The sequence below is a fragment of the Rhinolophus ferrumequinum genome, chromosome 24, assembly GCF_004115265.2.
Source record: "Rhinolophus ferrumequinum isolate MPI-CBG mRhiFer1 chromosome 24, mRhiFer1_v1.p, whole genome shotgun sequence".
Lineage (NCBI taxonomy): Eukaryota > Metazoa > Chordata > Mammalia > Chiroptera > Rhinolophidae > Rhinolophus > Rhinolophus ferrumequinum.
This window is the reverse complement of record NC_046307.1, coordinates 12553033-12572670: the sequence shown is the minus strand read 5'-3', so window position 1 is coordinate 12572670 and position 19638 is coordinate 12553033. Positions and strand designations below refer to the sequence as shown.

The window sequence follows — 19638 nt, the reverse complement described above, 5'->3', positions numbered from 1 at the left end:
GGTTCAGCTTCAGATGGTTCCCATTTGAAACTCTCCTTAGAGGTAATTCAGAGACCTCTGCTGGCTTAGACTCTGATGGTTGCCCAGGGAATGACACCCAGCTCAGGCTAGCTTAAGGAAAAAAGCAAGTCATGTTCCACGTGGTCTGAAAGTCCAGGACTGGACTCCATCCAGGCAGAGCATGGACTGCACCCAGGACATGCTCTCACCTTCTCTTCATCTCTTGGCTGCAGGTCCTTGGCACATTGGCTTTCTCCTCAGACATGCTTCTCCCATGTGACTGGGAAGACGTTCTGGGAAAGTTCCAAGACAGCTCTTCCTAATAGAGTCGTGTGGAGAGAGAACTGTCTCTGTCTGGCATCCCTATGCAAACCTCAGGGGTCACGTGCTCGTTCCTGGGTGAATCACCGTGGTGTGGCAAGGAGGGTAAACTGACGTTGGCCAGACTTGAGTTATGTGGCCATCTGTGGGCTGTGGGTGTGGTCAGCCAGGCCTGAACCAAAGTAAAGGGTTCTCTTTGAGAACAGGGGCCCTGTGAGACAGACAAAACAGATGTGTACTCCACCACTCCAGATGCAGCATCTTCAGGCCTCACTCGAGCGTTTGTCTGAGTAGCCCACTCCTCTCCCAGCTCAGGAGCACTCCATTCCTGCTAGCTGGGTTTGGCTCTGGCCTGGGCCTATAAAGCAACCATGTAGGCATGAACTTCCCCACCTGTACCCCACTCACTGATGATGGCCTCCCTGGAGTTGCCATGGAAACACCACGATGTCAAGGCCTATTCTGGATTATCTACCTTGCTGACCCTTTAGGTGAGGGCGTTTGGGGTTTAGATCCTGCCGGAGCTCTTCATATTTTGTTCATCTCTCAAATAGGACATTAGTAACTACTTTATAGGACTGTTGTAAAAATTAAATGTGGCATGGAGAGAATACTTAACCCATTGCCTGGCACATAGTAGGTGCTCTGTAAACAGCGGCTTCTCTTCCCCCGGCCTCTGTCTTCTCTCCCTCGTTGCTGTCATGAGTGCCTCTGTTGAGGCACATGTTTGGATTTCTTGTTCTTCCTTATGTTGTCAGTTAGTTTAGGGAGGTGGCATAGCACGTGGCTAAGCATGTGGATTCTAGAACAAGACCACCTGGTCGGAATCCATCCGTGCTGTCTCTTGCTAGCTGTGTGGCCTGGGGTCGGCCACTTAATTCCTCTGTGCTTAGTCACCTCATTTGAAAAATGATATAGGGACTTATGAGGGTCACATGAGTTAATACGTTGTAATTGTTGAAAACAGTGTCAGTGCTTAGTAAGTGATTAATACTATGTTTCCCTGAAAATAAGGACAGTCTTATATTAATTTTTGCTCCAAAAGACGCATGAGGGCTTATGTTCAGGGGGTGTCATCCTGAAAAATCATGCTAGGGCTTATTTTCCGGTTAGGGCTTATTTTCGGGGAAACACGGGATGTGCATTGTTGTTTGTGCCGGAGCTAGGTTTTCCTTCTGCCTTTCTGGCTTCCCAACCTTCTCAGGTTTGAGACTAGGAGACGCCCCCCACCCCCCCGCCACCTTCACAGACAGTGGGGTGTGCCCATCCAGGGGTTCACCTGGTGCCAGAAAATCACATTCTGCCATGTGAACATTTCCATGGAAATGCCTTTTTCTGGAAGAGAGTTTCTTTCTTTCCAACTAAGCAGTGACCTGACTGGATCAGATAAACACACCAGAGCAGACTATTTCTCTGCTTCACTCATTTCTGAAACTTTGTTGTATTGGAGTATAATATGTGTATGTGGTAAGTGCCAATAAAACAGGCTTATCACCAGGTGAGCACACCTGTGTAACAGGCACCCAGGTCCAGGACATGGCTGGCACCCGGAGCCCGACTCATCTGCCCCGACTCTTACTCCCTCCTGACTTCTTTCTGCTCCCTTCTTCCCAAGGTTACCACTATTTTAACTTTTCATCATTCATTAGTTTCACCCTTTTTTGAGCTATATGCACATGATGTCATACGGTTTATGTTTTTCTCTGCCTGGCCTCTTTTTCACTCAGTGTGAGGCATGTGATGTCATCCATGCTGTAATAGTGGCAGTAGTTCATTTGTTTTCACTGCTGCCTGGCACTCCCGTGTGTGGACAGACCCAGATTTACCCGTTTTGCTGTTGGTGGATATATTTGAGCTGTTTCCTGGGAAGGTTGAGTGTCCCTGCTCAGAGCGTTCTTGCATGTGTCTTTCTGGATGCCTGCACTCGTTTCTGTTGGGTATATTTGAGGGCTGGAGTCTCTGTGTCACCAGGTATCTGTCCAGCGGTTTTCTGACGTGGCGGCTCCGTTGCAGTGCTACACCAGGAGTGCGTCCGAGTCCCAGTGGCCCCGCGTCTTTTCTCACACTGGGCCTGGTCATCATTTAATATTTTAGACCGTCTGGTATATTCTGGCCTGGGGGTATCCTCTTCTGTGAACTGCCTGTTCAGAACTCTTGCCCCTCCCACTCATTTGGGTTGCCTGTCTTTCTTATTAATCTATGCAGAGTCTTTATATATTCTGGATGCACGCGATTTTTTGGTTTTAAATGATGCAAATATCTACTCTCACTCTGTGGCTTGTTTCTTTCACTTTCCTTACGGTGTTTTCTGATGAGGAAGATGCTTTATGAGTTATCTTCTTTGGGTACCATATCCCTTACATGTTTTAAAGCACATCTAGGGAAATGTGGTTTCCTGCTCTCGATGAGAGAGTGTACAGCTCTCTGTGGCTTTGTTCTGGCTTCAGCCAACACATTTCCAGCTTGGAGGCTTGTGGTCTTTCCTCCTGAATTGCTTTTCCTCTATGATGAAACAGAACCATCTTCCCTCAACTTTGCCTCTGGCTTACAGGTTAGGGCTTTCTTTCTTTCTTGCTCTCTCTCTTTCTCTCTTTCTCTTTCTTTCTCTCTTTCACTCATTCTCTTGCTCTCTCTCTCTCACTTTCTCTGTCTCTCTCTCTCTCTCCTTTTTTTAAGGACTCTAAGTCACTGACTCTTTGGATTTGTTTTCAGACCACGGAGACGGTGAATGCTGTGATCCAAAGAAAAACAACAGGTCAATCAATCATTCCCTTTAATTTTTTTCCTCTTAAAATGGTAATCTGAGGGGCAGGCTTTGAAAAGAAGAGGAATTAAAAATGCACATAACTGAGAATCATCTAAAAAACAATACTTATATGAATTATGGCTACTTGTGAACATTAATTAGTCCTTTTGCTGAGCACTTTACATGGATTACCTCATTTGGACTTGGTAAGGTCTATGAAGTTGGCCCCTTTACAAACCTCATTTTATGGATTGGAAAAGTGAGGTTCCATACCTTTCCAAAGCCACACAGTCAATAAATGTTGGGGCCAAGACTCAAAGTGGGCTCTGCTGGGCTCCAAAACTGTGTGCCCTGCCCTGTGCCCTGCTGGTGGAAATGCCTCCTTGTTCTTTGCAATTTGGGTCCAGGCAGTCAAACGACATTTCAGGCCTCCTGATACAAACAGTTCAGTACTGGTTAAAAACGAGGTAGCTTCTCCTTCCTTAGGTCTCCCTCTCAGAAGTCAGTCAGTCAGTCACTAAACGTTGTTTAGTTTCCCCTCATTCCACATCTCTTTGCGTCTTGTTCCCCGGTGCCATCAGGAGGGCCTGGACGTTTTATGTAAAATACAGTGGGCTTGAGTGCTTAGCAACAACCTGGCCTAGAGTTACGTCTGCAAAAATCACTGTGAGTCCAGATTTCCCTTTCCAGTGTAGCCTGATGTCCAGGCTTAGCCACAAATGACCGCCCAGTCTTGGCAGACTATGTAGGAGAGGTCAGTGATTAGAATTTCTTTCTGCTTCCAGATTCTCTCTCTTTCATTGGTTGAAAACCTTTACTTCCCAGCCCACTGACCAAATCCTCCCAGCTGTGACGGTGGGAATTGTCCCTGATTGGGAAGCCAGGACACTCAGAGGGGAAACTGAGTAGGAGTTGGGATTCTGTACTGGGGTCTCTATGTGGTGGTGGGCAGCTTGTTATCAAGACTTGGGACAAAGTCAGGGTGGGGTATGTCCAGGGGTCCCCAAGTCTCTTAGATTCTTGGTTTGTGACTAGAATGGAGTAACAGCTGCCACTGCCTCTTCTTTCAAAATGTCAGTAGCACTGTGCCTTGAGTAGCACAATTTTCCACAGTTGATTGAGAAGCTGCCTCTACAATGTGGAGCTGTGTGCGTGGAAAGAGAACAGCACACAGAAGCTGGGGGCTGGGCCTGCCTCCCTCTTACTGAGTGGAGGAGGCGCCTCAGTGCTTTGGGGACCCTAACAGTGGGACTGGTGTAGCTTAGTGTCTCGTCGTTCAGAGGTGACTCTTGCCACTTTCCTTCTCTCCTTAACCGGAGGGTCTTGTCTTATTGTGCTTCCACTTGACTATTGATTACCTCTTGCAAAGGGACTTCTCTTCACATTTAACTTGAAAATAGTATTTTCTCAATTTTATGGCTTGTGACTTCCACCCGCCCACTGCTTCTCTCCCCATGTAGGTACCGCCTAAAGCATAAACAGCTGTTTTCTGGGTAATTTTCCACATTGCCTTTGGAACAATTTAGCAGTCGCAAAGGGCCCTGGGAATGATTGCCCTAGCCTGAACCAGCCGTCCGTAGACATAGCTCCAATGGCAGCATAAAGATTGGCTGTTTAGAGAGTTCAGAGCCTAGTAATTGTTGAGAGCAATTTGCTTTCTCTCCTCACTAGTGTCTGTCTACAGACAATTGCAGAAATTTTTAGGGGCATCTGAGAAAAATCTTGTCCTTGGAGTTGGAGGTGAAAAAAAGGGGAAAGAAATGCAGTTTCTTTCATTGGTTAAATAATTCCCAACAACTGAACTAAGTTTTTGCCCACTGAGGTCTTGGGAAGACAAGTATAAGTGTATGCTCCCCCCGCCACGTTGGGTAGGATGTGGGAGGAAGGAAGTCTCATGGGTCCTCTTTCCCTTGTGGGCCCACCCGCAGCATGTGGCTTAGCTCGCCTCCTGCAAGTAAGGACCAGGGAGTCTGAGCCCTGGAGGTGGAGCGTGTGGCATAGCACCCATGGGCCATCTCGGGGCTGGGCCCCTGGCCGTCTTCTGCCCAGGAACTCTGGGCAGAAACAGTTTGCGCCCTGACAGCTGTGCGGGGCCCTTGCAAGTCCCCCATTTGAGTGGCGGTGGGGGAGGGGTGATGCCTTCGGAGGCGGCTGTCATGAGAACTGTGGCGGAGGGGCCGCAGGAGCTCCTGAAGAGCGGTCACAGTGGGTCTCAGCCGTTTTGCTTTCAGGAGAAGAGTCTCATCTTGTTAAGGCTGGAACTTATACCATACAGATTTTAAGATGTTAGGGAAATTCTCCAGCTGGTCCTGGCTTCCTTAAATAAACTCTTAGGTAATGATCACCAAGGGAGTCAATAAATGTCCATTGAGCTCAACGGAATCTGTGTAAATCTTCCTTTGAAATCCCAATTTCCCCCCGTTATCACCTTTTGGAAGAATGAAGCCCGTTAATTCACACTGTGTGTGAAATCGTGGTCTTTCTTTCTCCTTACAGCCAAAGGCTATCATAAGACTTCAGGGTGAGGGCGACTCTGGTTCCCTTAGTGACTGAGGCTTGGTGCCAGGGTTCCTGTCACTGGCTTCCCCACTACCCTCCTGCTCTGTGAGTCTACACACGTGACTCTCTTCTGTCTCCCTTCACTGTTCCACGACGTAGGCTCCCCTGGCTTGTGGTGAGGTTGCTCCTCCCTCATCCTGCCCCCCGGGAAGCACACTAGCCGGGCTGCTGCAGCCACCCTGGGGCCTTAGTGAGAAACAGAAGGAGGAGTCGCCTCTGGTGGTTACAGCCCTGCTCCAGGGTTCGGCTGAGGCACATGGGATTTCAGCCCCACTCCTTTTCCTGACCTGGCGTTCTTGAGCAGTGAGCAACCTGTGCAACCACCCATGGTGGCCCTGTGCAGTCTCATGTGTAAAGTCCTTGGCCAGGGCTCAGTACACAACAGACGTTCAACAAATAGGAGTTCCTTTTACAGCCCTCTTACCCATAATATAAATTCACTCTTGGCTGAGAAGAGAGTTGCCATGTTTAGAATATTTTGGAGGCTATACTGTATAGTGGGAAGTGTGTTACCTTTGAACAATGATGAGTGTAGGCTTAGATCCTGCCTGGCTTTGCGCTTTGACACTCTGCTGAGTGTGTGAACTCAAGTGGGCTCCCTAACATCTCAGCACCTCATTCCCTCTGTCTTTAAAATGGATCCACAAATAGCATCTACCACATGGAGCGGTGGAACACTCGAAGAGTAATCTGCTTAGAGCAGGGTGGACAGACCTGCAGGCCAAATCCAGCTGAGGCCACTGGTTTAGAATAGTTCTGTACATTTTTAAAAGGGTGGGGGAGGGAGAAGAATTTGTGACAGTCTGTACGTGGCCCACAAAGTCAAAAATATTTATTCTCTGCCCCTTTATAGAAAAGTTTGCCGACCCCTCATTTGGGTAGCTGCTCTACACGTGGTATTTTTCCAGTCTCCATCTCTTACAAATCCTTCCCCAGGGTTCTTTCCTGCCTGAGCATTTGGTGCAAAAGCCTTCCATCAGCAAGATGAGCTGTGAAGGCCGAAGTGGGCCTCACCTGGAGACCCGTTCAGAATGGAAATCTGTGGCAGGTCTGTGGTTTGCATCTTTTTCCCGCCTTTAGGCATAAAACTCATGGAGGACCACGCGTGCTTATAGTTAACCACAGGTGTAAGTAGCGTTCGATAATTTCTAATAAATCATCATGTTTAAGCTGAGTGTCGGAACATTTTTCCGACAGTCGTTAAACCGGTTATTTATTTTCTTGGAGAAATGTAGCCCAAAATGGCTTGGTAATGAACGACCGCTGTTGTCACGGAACTTGTTCACATTATGGTGAGGAAGATTTATGCTCCCAGGTCGGTTGTACTTGGCGAAAGATTTAAGAGTAATGTGGCCTCCAAGAGCGGAGACAGTGTTAAGAAGCACAGAAGGTCTGGGAGCTGTGGTCCAGTATGTGTTCATAATTTATTCAGTAGTTACTCCAGTTCTACCATCCAGGCATAATTGTGTGGAAGAACGCAAGCAGTGACCCACGTCACATTTGCATCTGATTGTTAGGGAGGTGGACCCCAGCAGGTTCATTACGCTGTGTGTGCTCCCACACATGAGCGCTAAAGGACCCCCCATGGCCTGCGTGGCCATTGGGCTGGGTTCGAGCTTTCACTGCTGTTGGGGGAAGAGGCACGTTAGTTTGGGATGATTGACAGATCAGACTGGAGCCTCTGTGGTTGGACAGAGCTGGATTGGAATCCCTCCTCTGCTGCTCCTGCTGTGTGACCTGGAAGAAGTTACTTAACCTGTCTGAGCCATAGTCCACTCAGCTGTAAGATGTAGAGGATATCTTCATCCTTGCAAAGTCATTGTGGTGATTGTAAGGGAAACTCAATGTCAAGTGCAGAAGCCGGGGCTCGGCCAGTGGTGGATGTTCAGTAGACATTTGTTGCCTCCCCTTGTAGGTTGAACACAGGCATGAGTTGCTGTCTCTTGAACTCCCCTTAGAAAATTGCAGGGTCCCAACACCTCCCTAAGACCCAAGTCCTTGTTCTACTGCCTACTGGGTCCATTTCGGGTCTATAGTAAAAAGGTTCTCACATTGCCCGTGTTCATTTTCCTGGTCACTCTATCTTTTCCCTTCACGACTATTTGCAGACTTTTCATTCCCTTTTCCCCTTTCCACTAGTTCTTAGTCCTCCTCCCCTTCCTTCATCACCTGGACCCAGGCTGACCAGTATGCCACGTATTCAGGGGCCAGCCAAGGCCCTCTCACCCCAAATTTCTTGCCTTTCTATTGGAAGACACCCTGACAGGATTTTGTCGCCTTGGGCTTGGATTCCTTGTTGAATGTGAGGGGTGTGGGAGCTGGCACAGTCCTCTTTACCTGGCTGGGAAGGAAGCGTACAGGAGTGTAGGGGAGACGGCCATGAGGGCACAGAAGCCCTGACAGGTAGTGCAGGCAGGAAGGGCAGAGTCTCTGAGGACAAGCCTTGCCTCAAAGCTACCCATGTGTATGGAGCTCTGTCCGCAAGGAAAGGGAGAAGGGGCCTCGGTGAACCTAGATTTAACTGTAAGAACTGACCCTCACATTTCTCCCTGGGATTATTCCAGCCTGTGCCCCTGCAGACACCCACATCTGTAGAGCGCATTTGCAGCTGGATTCTGAAATGGCTTTTCTAGAATTTCTGCCTTTATCCAGAGCAGAAATGGTCTAAGGGCCTAACATATCCCCAGTTACTTCTTGGCACTTGTCAGGATGGCTCTAGTCAATGGAAACCCCTGGGATTTCAGAGACCCTCCTCTGAAAGGACGTCGATTTAGGGCAGTGTTGCCGTTGGTGTTTGGTCTGGCACTCGGCACTGCTGAGTCCAACGTCGGCAGTGTCACGGCATCTGAGAAGGCTCTACGCCTACCTGGCAGAGGCCAGCGTGATTCAACTAGAGATTTCTTCTGGCCCAAGTTATTTTGAGAGCCCCTGCGAGCTGAGGAAGGGACCTTAATGGCTGACTTAGAACCTGGTAGCTCTTCCCCAAGCAAACATGTCTGTTGGTGTCATCACCTGATTATGAAGCCATTGCCTCTTTCCTGTTGAGTCTGTTCCCTCTGATAGCAGGAGTGTGGGTCCCGTCAGGAGCGAATGTTGACGTTTCCAGGCAGGACGCCTGCAGACGGCTGGATGGACTGCAGTGGCAGCCAACAGATAATAAGAAATCCATCACACACGCATGCTTGCTTGAAGCTCTACATCACATGCATGAAGCTGTGAGTAATGTGATTACTTAAGTGGCATTTTATTTACACTTTTGCACAGAGCAGTGGCTGCTGCTTTTCCAAAGGAGCTGTCACCCAGATTTGATTTCTTAAATCTTCTCAGAATCAGGATGGCAGCATCACAAATACACTAATCCAGGGGAAACTAGCAGTCTGTTTTTCAAACTCTGTTACCAGCTTAGAGCAGAGGATATACTGAGGTCAATTTAAAAATGCAGTTACCATTTTTGGTGCCTATTTCATGCCGGGCATTTTGCATATGTCTCAAATAATCATCCCAGTAATCCTGGTAAAGTAGGCACCCTCACCCTCATTTACAGATGAGGAAACTGAGGCTTCGCAAGCACTGAATTGTTTTTGAGCCCAGTATCTCTTAGGCAATGGCAGTACAGATGCTAAGAGAAGTTACCAGTTAAAAAGCTGCCATAGGCATTTATGTTTTTTATGTTTCAGATTGGGAAGCAGAACCATTGATTTCAGCTCCAAGCTGGGTTAAGAGCTGAATTTTGTGCAAGGAGAGGTATGAGCAATGGACGTACGAGGCTTTGATGGGCAACACCAAAGTAACCCATGCAGTGTTGTCCCAAATAATTTCAGCAGGCAGTCCTGACAAGGTGTCTCCAGTTCTAGCCGTGATTTGTGTGTCCTGCTGGTAAATCAGATGAGGTATCTGAGCCTCGGATGCCTTATTAAATCAAGCCACAATTTGGGTTTGTTGCAGGAGCTGTCAGCGCCTCGTGGGTAAATGTATGATTTCTACAGTGAGCTCTGGGCCCTTCCGAATGCTTCTGGCAGGGGCCATGGCTGTGCGTGGGTGAGTGAGCTGAGCCTCACCCCCCTGCTTACTCCAGATTTTTCATTCCTTAATAGGGTAGCAGACATGCCTGGACTGAAGGAATAAATGAATGGTGACCTTGTGTGTCAGCCCAGAAACAGGCTAATAATAATGGTCGGTGGTTCCCTTCAGCTGCCTGGAAATGTTTCTAGTCACTGTCCTAGGTCATGGCTCAGGAAGCTCTTGCTATTCACCTCCCGCTGCTTCAGTCTAAGCTATCAGTGTACATGAATCTTACGCTGCAGATTTTAGTGCTGTGTCAATTCCTGTCAAAATGATTCCACCTCTCTGGGCCCGAGTTCCCCTGGCGAATGTTAGGGCAACATTGTCTTCATTTTCCCTCCCCCATAGGACTTCAAATGAGTGAATGAATGTGTGAATGAGTAGACAACATACAAATACATGAAGTGATCCACGAAATTATTTTTAAAATTGAAAAATAATTAAAAAAAAAAGTAGGAGCAGGAAGAAAACTCTTGTATTTGCCCAACTGTTGATAACAATTGGTACCATTTTGATTTTTCTCTAATCCTTTTATATATTTTTGTTGTTGTTGTTTCTTCTTACAGTGGGTTGTGGGCACTGTTTATGGATAGTTCAGAAAATGTGACCATGCAACTGACTAAATGAAATCAATTTTAATGACCAGGACCCAGCACCCCTTCAGTGTGGCCATATTGTTGTGGCTTCACGCATGTCAGTGGCCTGGCTGCCTCTTTCTTCACAGGCCTCTGAGGAGGGGCCTCGGGACCCCCAGAGGAGGTGGAGCAGTCACTGCTGCTTTGGTTCTCTTTCTGCTTCTTGGGTTTTGGTTTTCTGTTTTCTGCCCATGCTTTTGTATGTGACTTTCTTTTAGGAGTCTCTAACACTCATGAGAAGGTGATTTGGCTGAAGAATTTGATCTTGGTAACTTTTTTTCAAGAAATTCTCTCTTGGGCGGCCGGAGAGCTCAGTTGGTTAGAGCACGAGCTCTTAGCAATGGGGTTGCCGGTTCGATTCCCACACGGGCCCGTGAGCTGCGCCCTCCACAACTGCATTGAAGACAACGAGCTGCTGCTGAGCGTCTGAGGGGTGGCCGGATGGCTCAGTTGGTTGGAGCGTGAGCTCTTAACAACAAGGTTGCTGGTTCAATTCCTGTATGGGATGGTGGGCTGTGCCCCCTACAACTAAAGATTGAAAATGGCGACTGGACTTGGAGCTGAGCTGCGCCCTCCACAACTAGATTGAAGGGCAACGACTTGACTTGGAGTTGATGGGTCCTGGAAAAACACACTGTTCCCCAATATTCCCTAATAAAGATTTAAAAAAAAATGTAAAAGAAATAAAGAAATTCTCTCTTAGTAGCTCTGAGCATCATGTGAAGAAACCCAACTGGACTCTTCTTTAATGTTCGTAAGTTATTTCGTAGGAAAGGGACTTCAAAGATCTAGGACATAATTACTGGTTGTGTTCATATGAGGCCCTTACATTTAAAGGAGAAGCACTTTATTGCTTTGGTTTACCTTGGATTCTTCCAGTACATTGTAGTCTTTGCTGGTCTGTGAAAAATTGCTCCTACTTTATTTACACAGAGCTTTCAGGCATATTTGATTTATTATTTGGCATAACTAGAATCATTGAATTTTAGAGCTGGAAGGGACTTGCATTGTGATTATTAACACTCCTGTAATTCCCTCAAATAATAAATGAAAAGAAAGTGTAAAAATCAAAGTATTACATGGATTCTGCCAGCTGAGTGCTCCTCCGCAAGAAATAAATATGTCCTTATTGATGTGTATTTTGTTGCCATATAAATGAACTTACCTGATAATTTTGCCCTGGAGGGTTTTGATTTTAAAAGATGGGTACCAGGGAACCCTGGTTGTTCATCTCATCTCCCCGCCGTACCCCTGTCCCCTGCAAATAAGAGTGGGACGTTTTAAAGGCTGAGTGAGTGCAAGAGGCTGTTAGTTGTTTTCACTGCTGGGAGTCGGGAGGGGGACCTCCAGGGTCCTATTTCCCAGGGCACGGTCACACGGCATGGCCCTTGTTCTTAGGGAGATCACCTCCAAAGTGAAAGATGTTTAATTATTTAATAAAGGAGAGGTGTAGCAAGCTGACAATATGTCTCTGCAGGATGGAGAGAGGGACACACACACAGACTAGCTGGTTCCAGTCGTGGTCCATAATGACTCACACGTGTCTTTAACAGGTGGCATAGCAACTCTTGCTGATGTGGTTGGAACAGCCGGGGTTCGAGCCAGCTCTTATTTCTGGGGTGGCATGCGTGGGCCGGTGTGTTTCCTCCAGACATAGTGACGTTGCTCGGCCTTCCAGCTCGAGTGGATAGAGCGTAATGATGCCAGCGACCAGCCACAGAGCAAAGGGCAGACTGGGCATTGTGGGAACCTGAGCAAAGCTGACAGATGTTTCCTTTGTCTTGTCTCCGTGGCTGCCCCTGGGCTCAGGCTTCATTGCCCTTTGCTTGAGCTGAGGGCTGTTGCAGTGAAGACTTGTGTTCATGCTCATTGCGCATGCTGATGCCTCTGCCTGCAACACCCTGTCCCACCCCGTTGCCTGTTCTTGGCCTGGAAAACTCCCTGTCCATCCAGACCCAGCTTGAGTCCTGCCCACTTCCTCAGTAGAGTTGGCCCTGGTTGCCAGGCAGAGTTGGTGACTATTGTGTTCCTGTAGCTTTTATTATTATTATTATCTTTTACAATGACCCATTACCAGGTAATAATACTATGCTTCATTTGCTTACATTTCTGGGTCTCTCTTCCCTGGTCGGACTGTGGGCTTCCTGAGGGTGAGGGCTGGGTGTGACTTGTATCTTTCTGTAGCACAAGGACAGATGTCGAGTGATCTTCTTTTCTGGTGTCCTTCACGTGCGCTTCCTCTAACCTGTCTCACACTCAGGGAGCCCAGCGTCCTTCAGAAAACACCAGCTTGATGGTGTTAACCTCCAAGTAAGCCTTCCAGTGGCTCCTTAGTGTTTGCAGATAAAGTCTGCATGGCTCTTTGGGCATTGAGGTCTTTGAGCCTCTGCCAGCTTCAGCCCCAGTCTCTGGGTGCCCCAGGCCCTACCTGAGCATGGCCAATTGTAGAAATCCCCTGGCAGGGACTAGGACAGCCACACATTCATGGAGTAGACTCACCCATGGATCCCCTGGTAGTGGGGGCTGAACGACCGTTACGGGACTCACACATTGTTCTTGGTGTGAGGACAGTTCTCTTGTCACTTCTCTGGGCTCTGCATCTTGTCACATAACATAAGTACATTATCTATCGGACCAAGCGGCCCAGTGAGCAAGTTCCCAAGTGTGGAGCCTGGCTGAAGGGCTTTGTGGTCGTCTCTCCAAGTCTCCTGCATCTACCAGGCACCTTTTTGGCAGTGCTGGGGGTGAGAGACTGCATTCTATCAATCACAGAGCTGCATCAAGGCTTGTGGGGTGAGAAGAAAGGTAGCTCGTCTCCATGATCTCGTGTTCGTTGGACCCAGCAGCCTTTGGGAGTATGGGTCCTGGAGAGTCTTCAGTCAGTCTCAGAGGAGTGTCCCACCCTCCTGGTGAGCCCCAGTTTTAACCATGGCTGCTCCTCAGAGAGGGGATGCCCACCCTTCTCCATGGAAGCCATGCTGGTGATTGTAGAAGTAAACTATGGCTCGGGAATGTTTCCTACTCTGGTTACCACTTACCATGGGAGAAATGTCACTTCAGAAATTGCAAATTTCAAACGAGCACTCCCAGATGCTGATTGTAACACCATTGGCTTGAAGTGGACCAAAGACCTTGACCGGATTTATTTCTGGGGCTTTGGTGAGGAACACCTGCTGTGTAAGTGGCCCAAAGGCCAGAACCTCAGGATGCAAAGGAGGGCAGGCAGGATGGCTGCTAGGGCACCCTTGGGGACATAGTAAAGCGAGTCTTTATTGCTGCCCTTCCCAGATGTTCCCTTGAAAAGAAGAGGCTGAATGACAGGGCTGGGAGAAACTTTAGCAGGCCTAGCCATGCAGCTAATGATAATTTCATGCAAAGTCTGTGGCTGTAGGTTCCCGGAGTGATGGCTGCTGCCAAAGCCATCACTTTCTCCGTGTCGTGCCTTCATGTCGGCAAAGGATGCTCCACTTTGAACTGGGCCCCAGGGAGTGCTGCTGGCAGACAGTGCACAAAGGCCGAGGGCTTCTGAGGCTGCTGTCATCGGGGCTGATGGCCACGATTCTGGGGGCCAGGGAGCCATCTGCAGTTGGAGTGGGTCAGAAAGGCACATTGTCCTGCCTGCTTTCCTGAAGCCAGGTGCATGATAGATGGACTAGCTGTCCAGTCTCACAAAGATCTTGTGAGGCAGGTGTATCCTCCCCCATTTCACAGGTGGGAAAGCTGAGGCAAGACACACGGAGGCATGGCAGTGGTAGAAGGGCCTCTTGGGAGGCATCTGGTCTGTGCTCATCTCTCATCCCTTGGCATCTCCTGCCAGCATCTTCACAGGGCAGCCAGCCCCTTGTTTATGTTCAGGGTCTCCAGTCTTCCATACCTCACTGCTCCTCACTTCCTATAGTACCACGGAGGTGGTGTTGTGTGGTGTTAGAGCTTTGGAGTCAGGCAAAACTGAGTGCAAATCGCCATCTTGCTTCTCAGTGGCTGTGTGACCTTGCGTAGTCATTTCCTCTCTCTCAGCTTCAGTGTCCCCAACCATGTCATTGGAGTGCTGATGCTGCCTATCTCAGAGGATTATTGTAAGGGGTCAGTGAAATAAAACACAGTTAGGGCTTAGTACAGTGCCTGGCACCTTGTAACCATTCAGAAAATGGTAGCTGCTGTTCTTACCATATGATTAATATTAATGGTACAATACTTTGAATATTTGATTTGATTTCAACAAGTCCTGAATCTTGCATCAGATTTCAGTTTAGCTGTGGTGAGCCAGGTCATGAAGTCTCCCTGTCCCTGGGGTTGACTCAGGGCCTCAGTAGGTGTGGGGCGAGGGCGTGGGTCAGAGGGCCGCCTGTCCACCTCCTGCACAGCTTGGCTGATTCCTCCAAGACCTTCCAATGCCATCCCCGCTGGTCCCAGGTTCTGGTTACTGCCCCTCTTGAGGTCACTCTAAGGGAGTTGACCATTTCACTTTCCTCAGAAACCTCCAGGACACAGAGCCTGTGGTTAGCTGGGCAGTTGTAGCCCAAGGTACATGGGCTTCCTGAATTCAGTACTAGATGCTTCTCGACTACCTTTGCCAAACGGGCGCTGTCCTGGGTCCTGGAGGTTTGGTGGCAAAGACACCCATCTCCTGGACTTCTGTGTAGTTGAGTTGCAGGAATGGCCAGCTGCTGCAGTGTGGGAGGGTCACTGCTTAGGGGACAGCACAGGGGGCTGTACACAACACAGCAGAGACACTGAGGTGTGGAGGGACTGGGGACAGGGAGGGCGCCCCTGAGAAGCATTGTCTAAACTGGGATTTGATAGCACAGTGAATGTTGACCAAAGAGGGGCGAGGAAGGGTGCTTCAGGCAGATAACGGGTGGCACGTGCAGAGTTTCAAGGGTTGAAGAGAGCACGACTGTTGTAGGGCCAAGGAGTCGTTCGTTTGCAGCTGGAGCGAAGCACGTGAGCTGGTATGTGGCTGTAGAGGCTGGACGGCCCAGCAGGGGCTGCAGCTTGCTGGGTCCTGTAAACTGCTACTGGGCTTGGCCTTCGTCCGGGAGTCAGGGGAAGCAACTGGAGTATTTTAAGCAGAGGGGCTGATGTGACCAGAGGTCACCTTCAGAAGGTCACCATAGGAGCAGCGTGGAGAGCGCCCTGGGCAGGGCAGGAGGAGGCAGAGGCTGGTTAGGGCATGTGGCAGTGACCCGAGGGGACGCTGTGGAGGATTGACCTGAGGGGGGCGCTGTGGGTGTGCAGACAGGCGGGAGATGAGAGAGACCTGGGGTGAGAAGGAGAGGACTTGGTCATTGTCTGAGTGCAAAGGGAAGGAAGAGGGAGGACTCCAGTTGGAGACCTGCGTTCTTGCCTGAGCAACGGGTTAGATTGGGCTCACGGAGCAGACCTGAGAGTGGAAGACGGAGACAACTCCGGAAAGCTCTGGAAGCTGGGGGAGAAGGCCTGACTTGCTATCTGTGGTAGCCCTGACTGTCCCCTGGTCACCTCCCCGTCACTGTGATTGAGTTAGTATGTAGCTCCCTTTAGCCAATGGGGCTACGCCTTAGAATCATCTGGGGAGCTTAAAAAAAATCCCCTTGGGGAGGCCATAACCAAGACCACTGAGTCAGCATCTCCTGGGTGGGGCCTTAGTGTTTGGAAAGCTCCACAGTGACCCTAGTAGTCAGCCAAGGGTGAGAACCACTGCTTTCCCCAATCCCTGTGGCCGGCACCTCCAGTGAAGGATGGGTGGAGAGAAAGGGGTGGGGTGATAGCTACCAGCCGGTGTTTTATATTCTGACAGGTAGCATCTGCGTGTTTGTGGAGCTCTGCCGGCCTAGCGGGAGTGGTAGGACTGGCATTCTCAGAAAGATGACAGGACCTAATTAATTTCGAATTTGTGATACTTGGGTAAGGCTGAGCCTCAGGCCAGTATAATTTGTATTTTCTGTGAAGTGAAGGTTTACGAGGTGGCAAAGGTCTTGTTTGGTGTGCCGATGAGATAGACTCTTTCAGGGTTTCTCCACCTATTTAATACATGTAAACAAATGGTTATGCAAAAATGTTTCCTGTTCAGAGCGGCCCCAGTCTCCTTATCAGGGTATAGTTAGTTATAATTACATGTATGTCATGTGACATGGAATACCTGACAATGGTTCAAAACACCTCACTAGATGCAAAAAATGGCTCTGTGGTGTAAGTATTACCTTTTTTTTTTTTTTTAATAGACAGGGTCACTAAATCTCGCAGAGTGGGAGCCTGACCTTTAAACAGAGACGTGCCTGCAGCTGAAGTTTTCAAATTTCATTGAATTTTTTTTCTCAGCCACTTTTCGTATGTGAGACTAACACAATTACATGCATTTAAAATATTTCATGATTATTTTTCCCAGGTGCAATTGGTCTCCCTTCACTCGGGCCCACTCGATAAGGTTCAAATGCACAAGAATTCACATCATGGAAATTTTAAACATATTATTTCTACAAAGCCCATTTCTGTCAATGTTCCCGGGACATCTCAGTACTATAAACCTCCGGAGATGGACACAAAAGTGCACGTCTTTTATTTGTTGAGTAATTCTCCTCAACTCAATTGGTTGAGTAAATCTTTTATTTGTCGAGTAGTATACCAGACACTGTCACGTCATCACAAATCCCTGTGACCCATCCTTCAAGGGAGGTGCGGTGGCCTTATTTTACGGATAAGGGAACTGCAACTCAGAGACGCTAAATGGATTGTGCGAGGCCACACAGCTGGCGAGTGCTAGAGGCAAACTGGAAGTACATCTGCTGCTGTGCCTGTCCTGTTGGTAGTGGCCGCTGTGCCTTTGATCCTGTAGGACTGGCTGCTTCTCTCCTTGCTGGATGTTCCGAAGGCTGCTCCTGGTCAGCGCAGACATTTCCGTAATCTTGTTAATGAGGTGTAAGAGTATGGATGGCTTTCAGTCTGGGGAGACACCCCTTTTCTTGGTCAGAGGACAAATGGACCATCGTAGACCCATTCATTCCCCACGAGGAAAAGCGACGTGCAGCGCGTGCTTTGGGAAGGGAATTCAAACTCAGCTTTTCTCTTTGGGAAAAGACCAAATCAGTAGGTCACTCCTGCCCTCCTCCCCAGCTTGGATGGACAGGGACAGACAGACAGTCCTGAGGATGGGGTGCTCTTTGTGGTGGTTGTAATCCTTGAATTGGTTGGAGGCGCCATGGCAATCTCGTTCATTTTACATATTTCTAAGACCACAGATCTATGTCTTTCTCAGGTGTCAGACCCCCTTCAAGCTATTTTGGAGCTGCAAGGCAAAATAACGTCTTTGCAGAAATGTAAGTCTATTGCTCCTGGTCTCTGATGTCATCTCGGGGTTTTTATGGAAGTTCACCCTTTGGACCTATGCCACAGGAAATTGTTCATTGGAAACTCTCATCGATAGTAATCATGACTGAGTGTTGGATTTAATCATCATTTTGCTAGCTGGTCGTCAGTGATGACAGATCACTAGAGCACACTCAGATTTCTCCCCACTTCAGGTATTCCCCCCCGCCCCCCGCCCCATAACCTGATGTTTTTTCCCATGAATTTAGTGAATGGTGGGAACTTTTCAAGGGAGTGATGGTTGGTGACTTAAGGGAAAATATCTGCCTATGACCTTTCTAATTTTATGATAATATGAAAATTTGATGCAATTATCACAAATGTTTGCATTCCTTCCTATTTGATGTGATTCTTCTATTTTTTTTTCTCGTTTATAATGCTTTCGTACTCAGGAAGTTGAGGTAGGTTTTTGACTTTTCAACTGTTACGTAGACATAACATTGAAATAGTTGCCAAATAAAATGTAAATTTCATTCTAAATCCTAAATCTCAGTGGTAAATATTTGCTTTAGTTCAGTGAACCAGCACCGCACACATTTATTTTTCAATGGTATATCCAGGGGATGCAATTTATCAAATGCATATAAACAGTCCATTTGCTGCTTTATCTTTTCTCATTAGTTACAGTACAAGTATGACTGTCAGTTATTATCTGTGTTTTACTGGTGGGTTATTTATTGAAAGAGCAGAGCAACTGACATTGTTATTTTCTGAATCAGTTTGTCTGAGGCCTGCAGGACTTTATACCAAATGTCAGACCAATTTATCAAAGAATAGCCTATTCAGGAAGAAAGTGATTTAGAGTGTGTGTATAAATATACACCCACCTGTATTTACATACACACCAGTAACAGTTATGGAGACTTCACAGGGATACAGAGATGTTAAAGCTGGAACAGCTTACTTGTATTTTATACAGTTTGGCCAGGACTTACTGTGTGCTTATGACACTCTCCTGGTTGAGATAAATGAGGCTCCCATTTATTTTCTAGGCTGGTAGTTTGTATTATCTCAGGTGATCTGCAGATGAAACTGCAGGTTCAAATAACTTAGCTAAAATATTTATGAAGGAGAAATGATCTGTTTCACGTAAGCTAAGTGTCTTTGATTTGTAGTGTCCGAATCTGTAAGGTGGACACTCTATTACATCTTCAGAAGTGGGAAGACAGCAGTCGGACTTCAGAAATGGTTTCCCTTTGGTTCTGCCGCCCATCTCTTCCTCAGAGTCTGCTTTGACAATCTTCGGAGCCGAGATAAGCAGCTCTGGAAAGGCAGATCCCTGGGGAATCGTCAAACTAAATTGCATCAGCCATTTTGGGGCTGTCGGATGGGGGAAGAAAAATTCAGGTTTCCATTCAAAATGGGCCAGAACCATAGACTTTCCAGTTGCTTATGAGCATTCATGATGAAGAGACTTAATCACTCAAATTATGGCAGGAATATTTTTGCATCATTTTATGTTATTGATTTTATTGAAAGATTTAAAGGCTTAAAGATTTTATTGAAAGACACTATGTAGAGCAGAATGCTCTTTGGTATATATGAATATATATGTGCATGTATCTTTTATTACATTATGTATTGGTAAATATTATGGCCTCATTAATATCTGTTATGTATGAGAATATACAACATGTTATATATGTATACATTTTAAACAGATTTCCTTTCCATGAATGCTTATCACAATGAATGTCTTTAAAGTAGCTGAAAATCCAGAGTTAAATTCCTTTGTACCAGCCACTGGGTGCCAAGAATTTCATAGGGCCCAATTCTATGTTAGTAAGATATTTATTGAGATAAAATGAAGAAATATGGTTTTATGTATATTGATCAGCTGTAGAGGATAAAAAAAAAGTTGGAGCCATGCCAGTCTCTGATTCTCCCTCTACCACCAGCACCACCTCCTTCTACCTCATCCTAGACGTGTAACGATTTGTCACTTACTTACTGTGATCTTTATGCTGACTT

The 19638-nt window shown here is 47.5% G+C and overlaps 1 protein-coding gene across 2 annotated transcripts in view; it reads left to right on the top strand.

The window, feature by feature from the left end:
* Positions 1-19638, top strand: part of SPOCK1 (SPARC (osteonectin), cwcv and kazal like domains proteoglycan 1) — a 480272-nt gene that overhangs the window by 191927 nt on the left and 268707 nt on the right. The window contains exon 3 of one of the 2 annotated variants that reach the window (XM_033096540.1): positions 18060-18068. The exons of the other annotated variant lie outside the window; for it this stretch is intronic. Within the exon in view, the coding sequence (XP_032952431.1) occupies positions 18060-18068 (9 nt within the window). The remainder of the gene's footprint in view (positions 1-18059; positions 18069-19638) is intronic. 2 annotated transcript variants of the gene reach the window in all.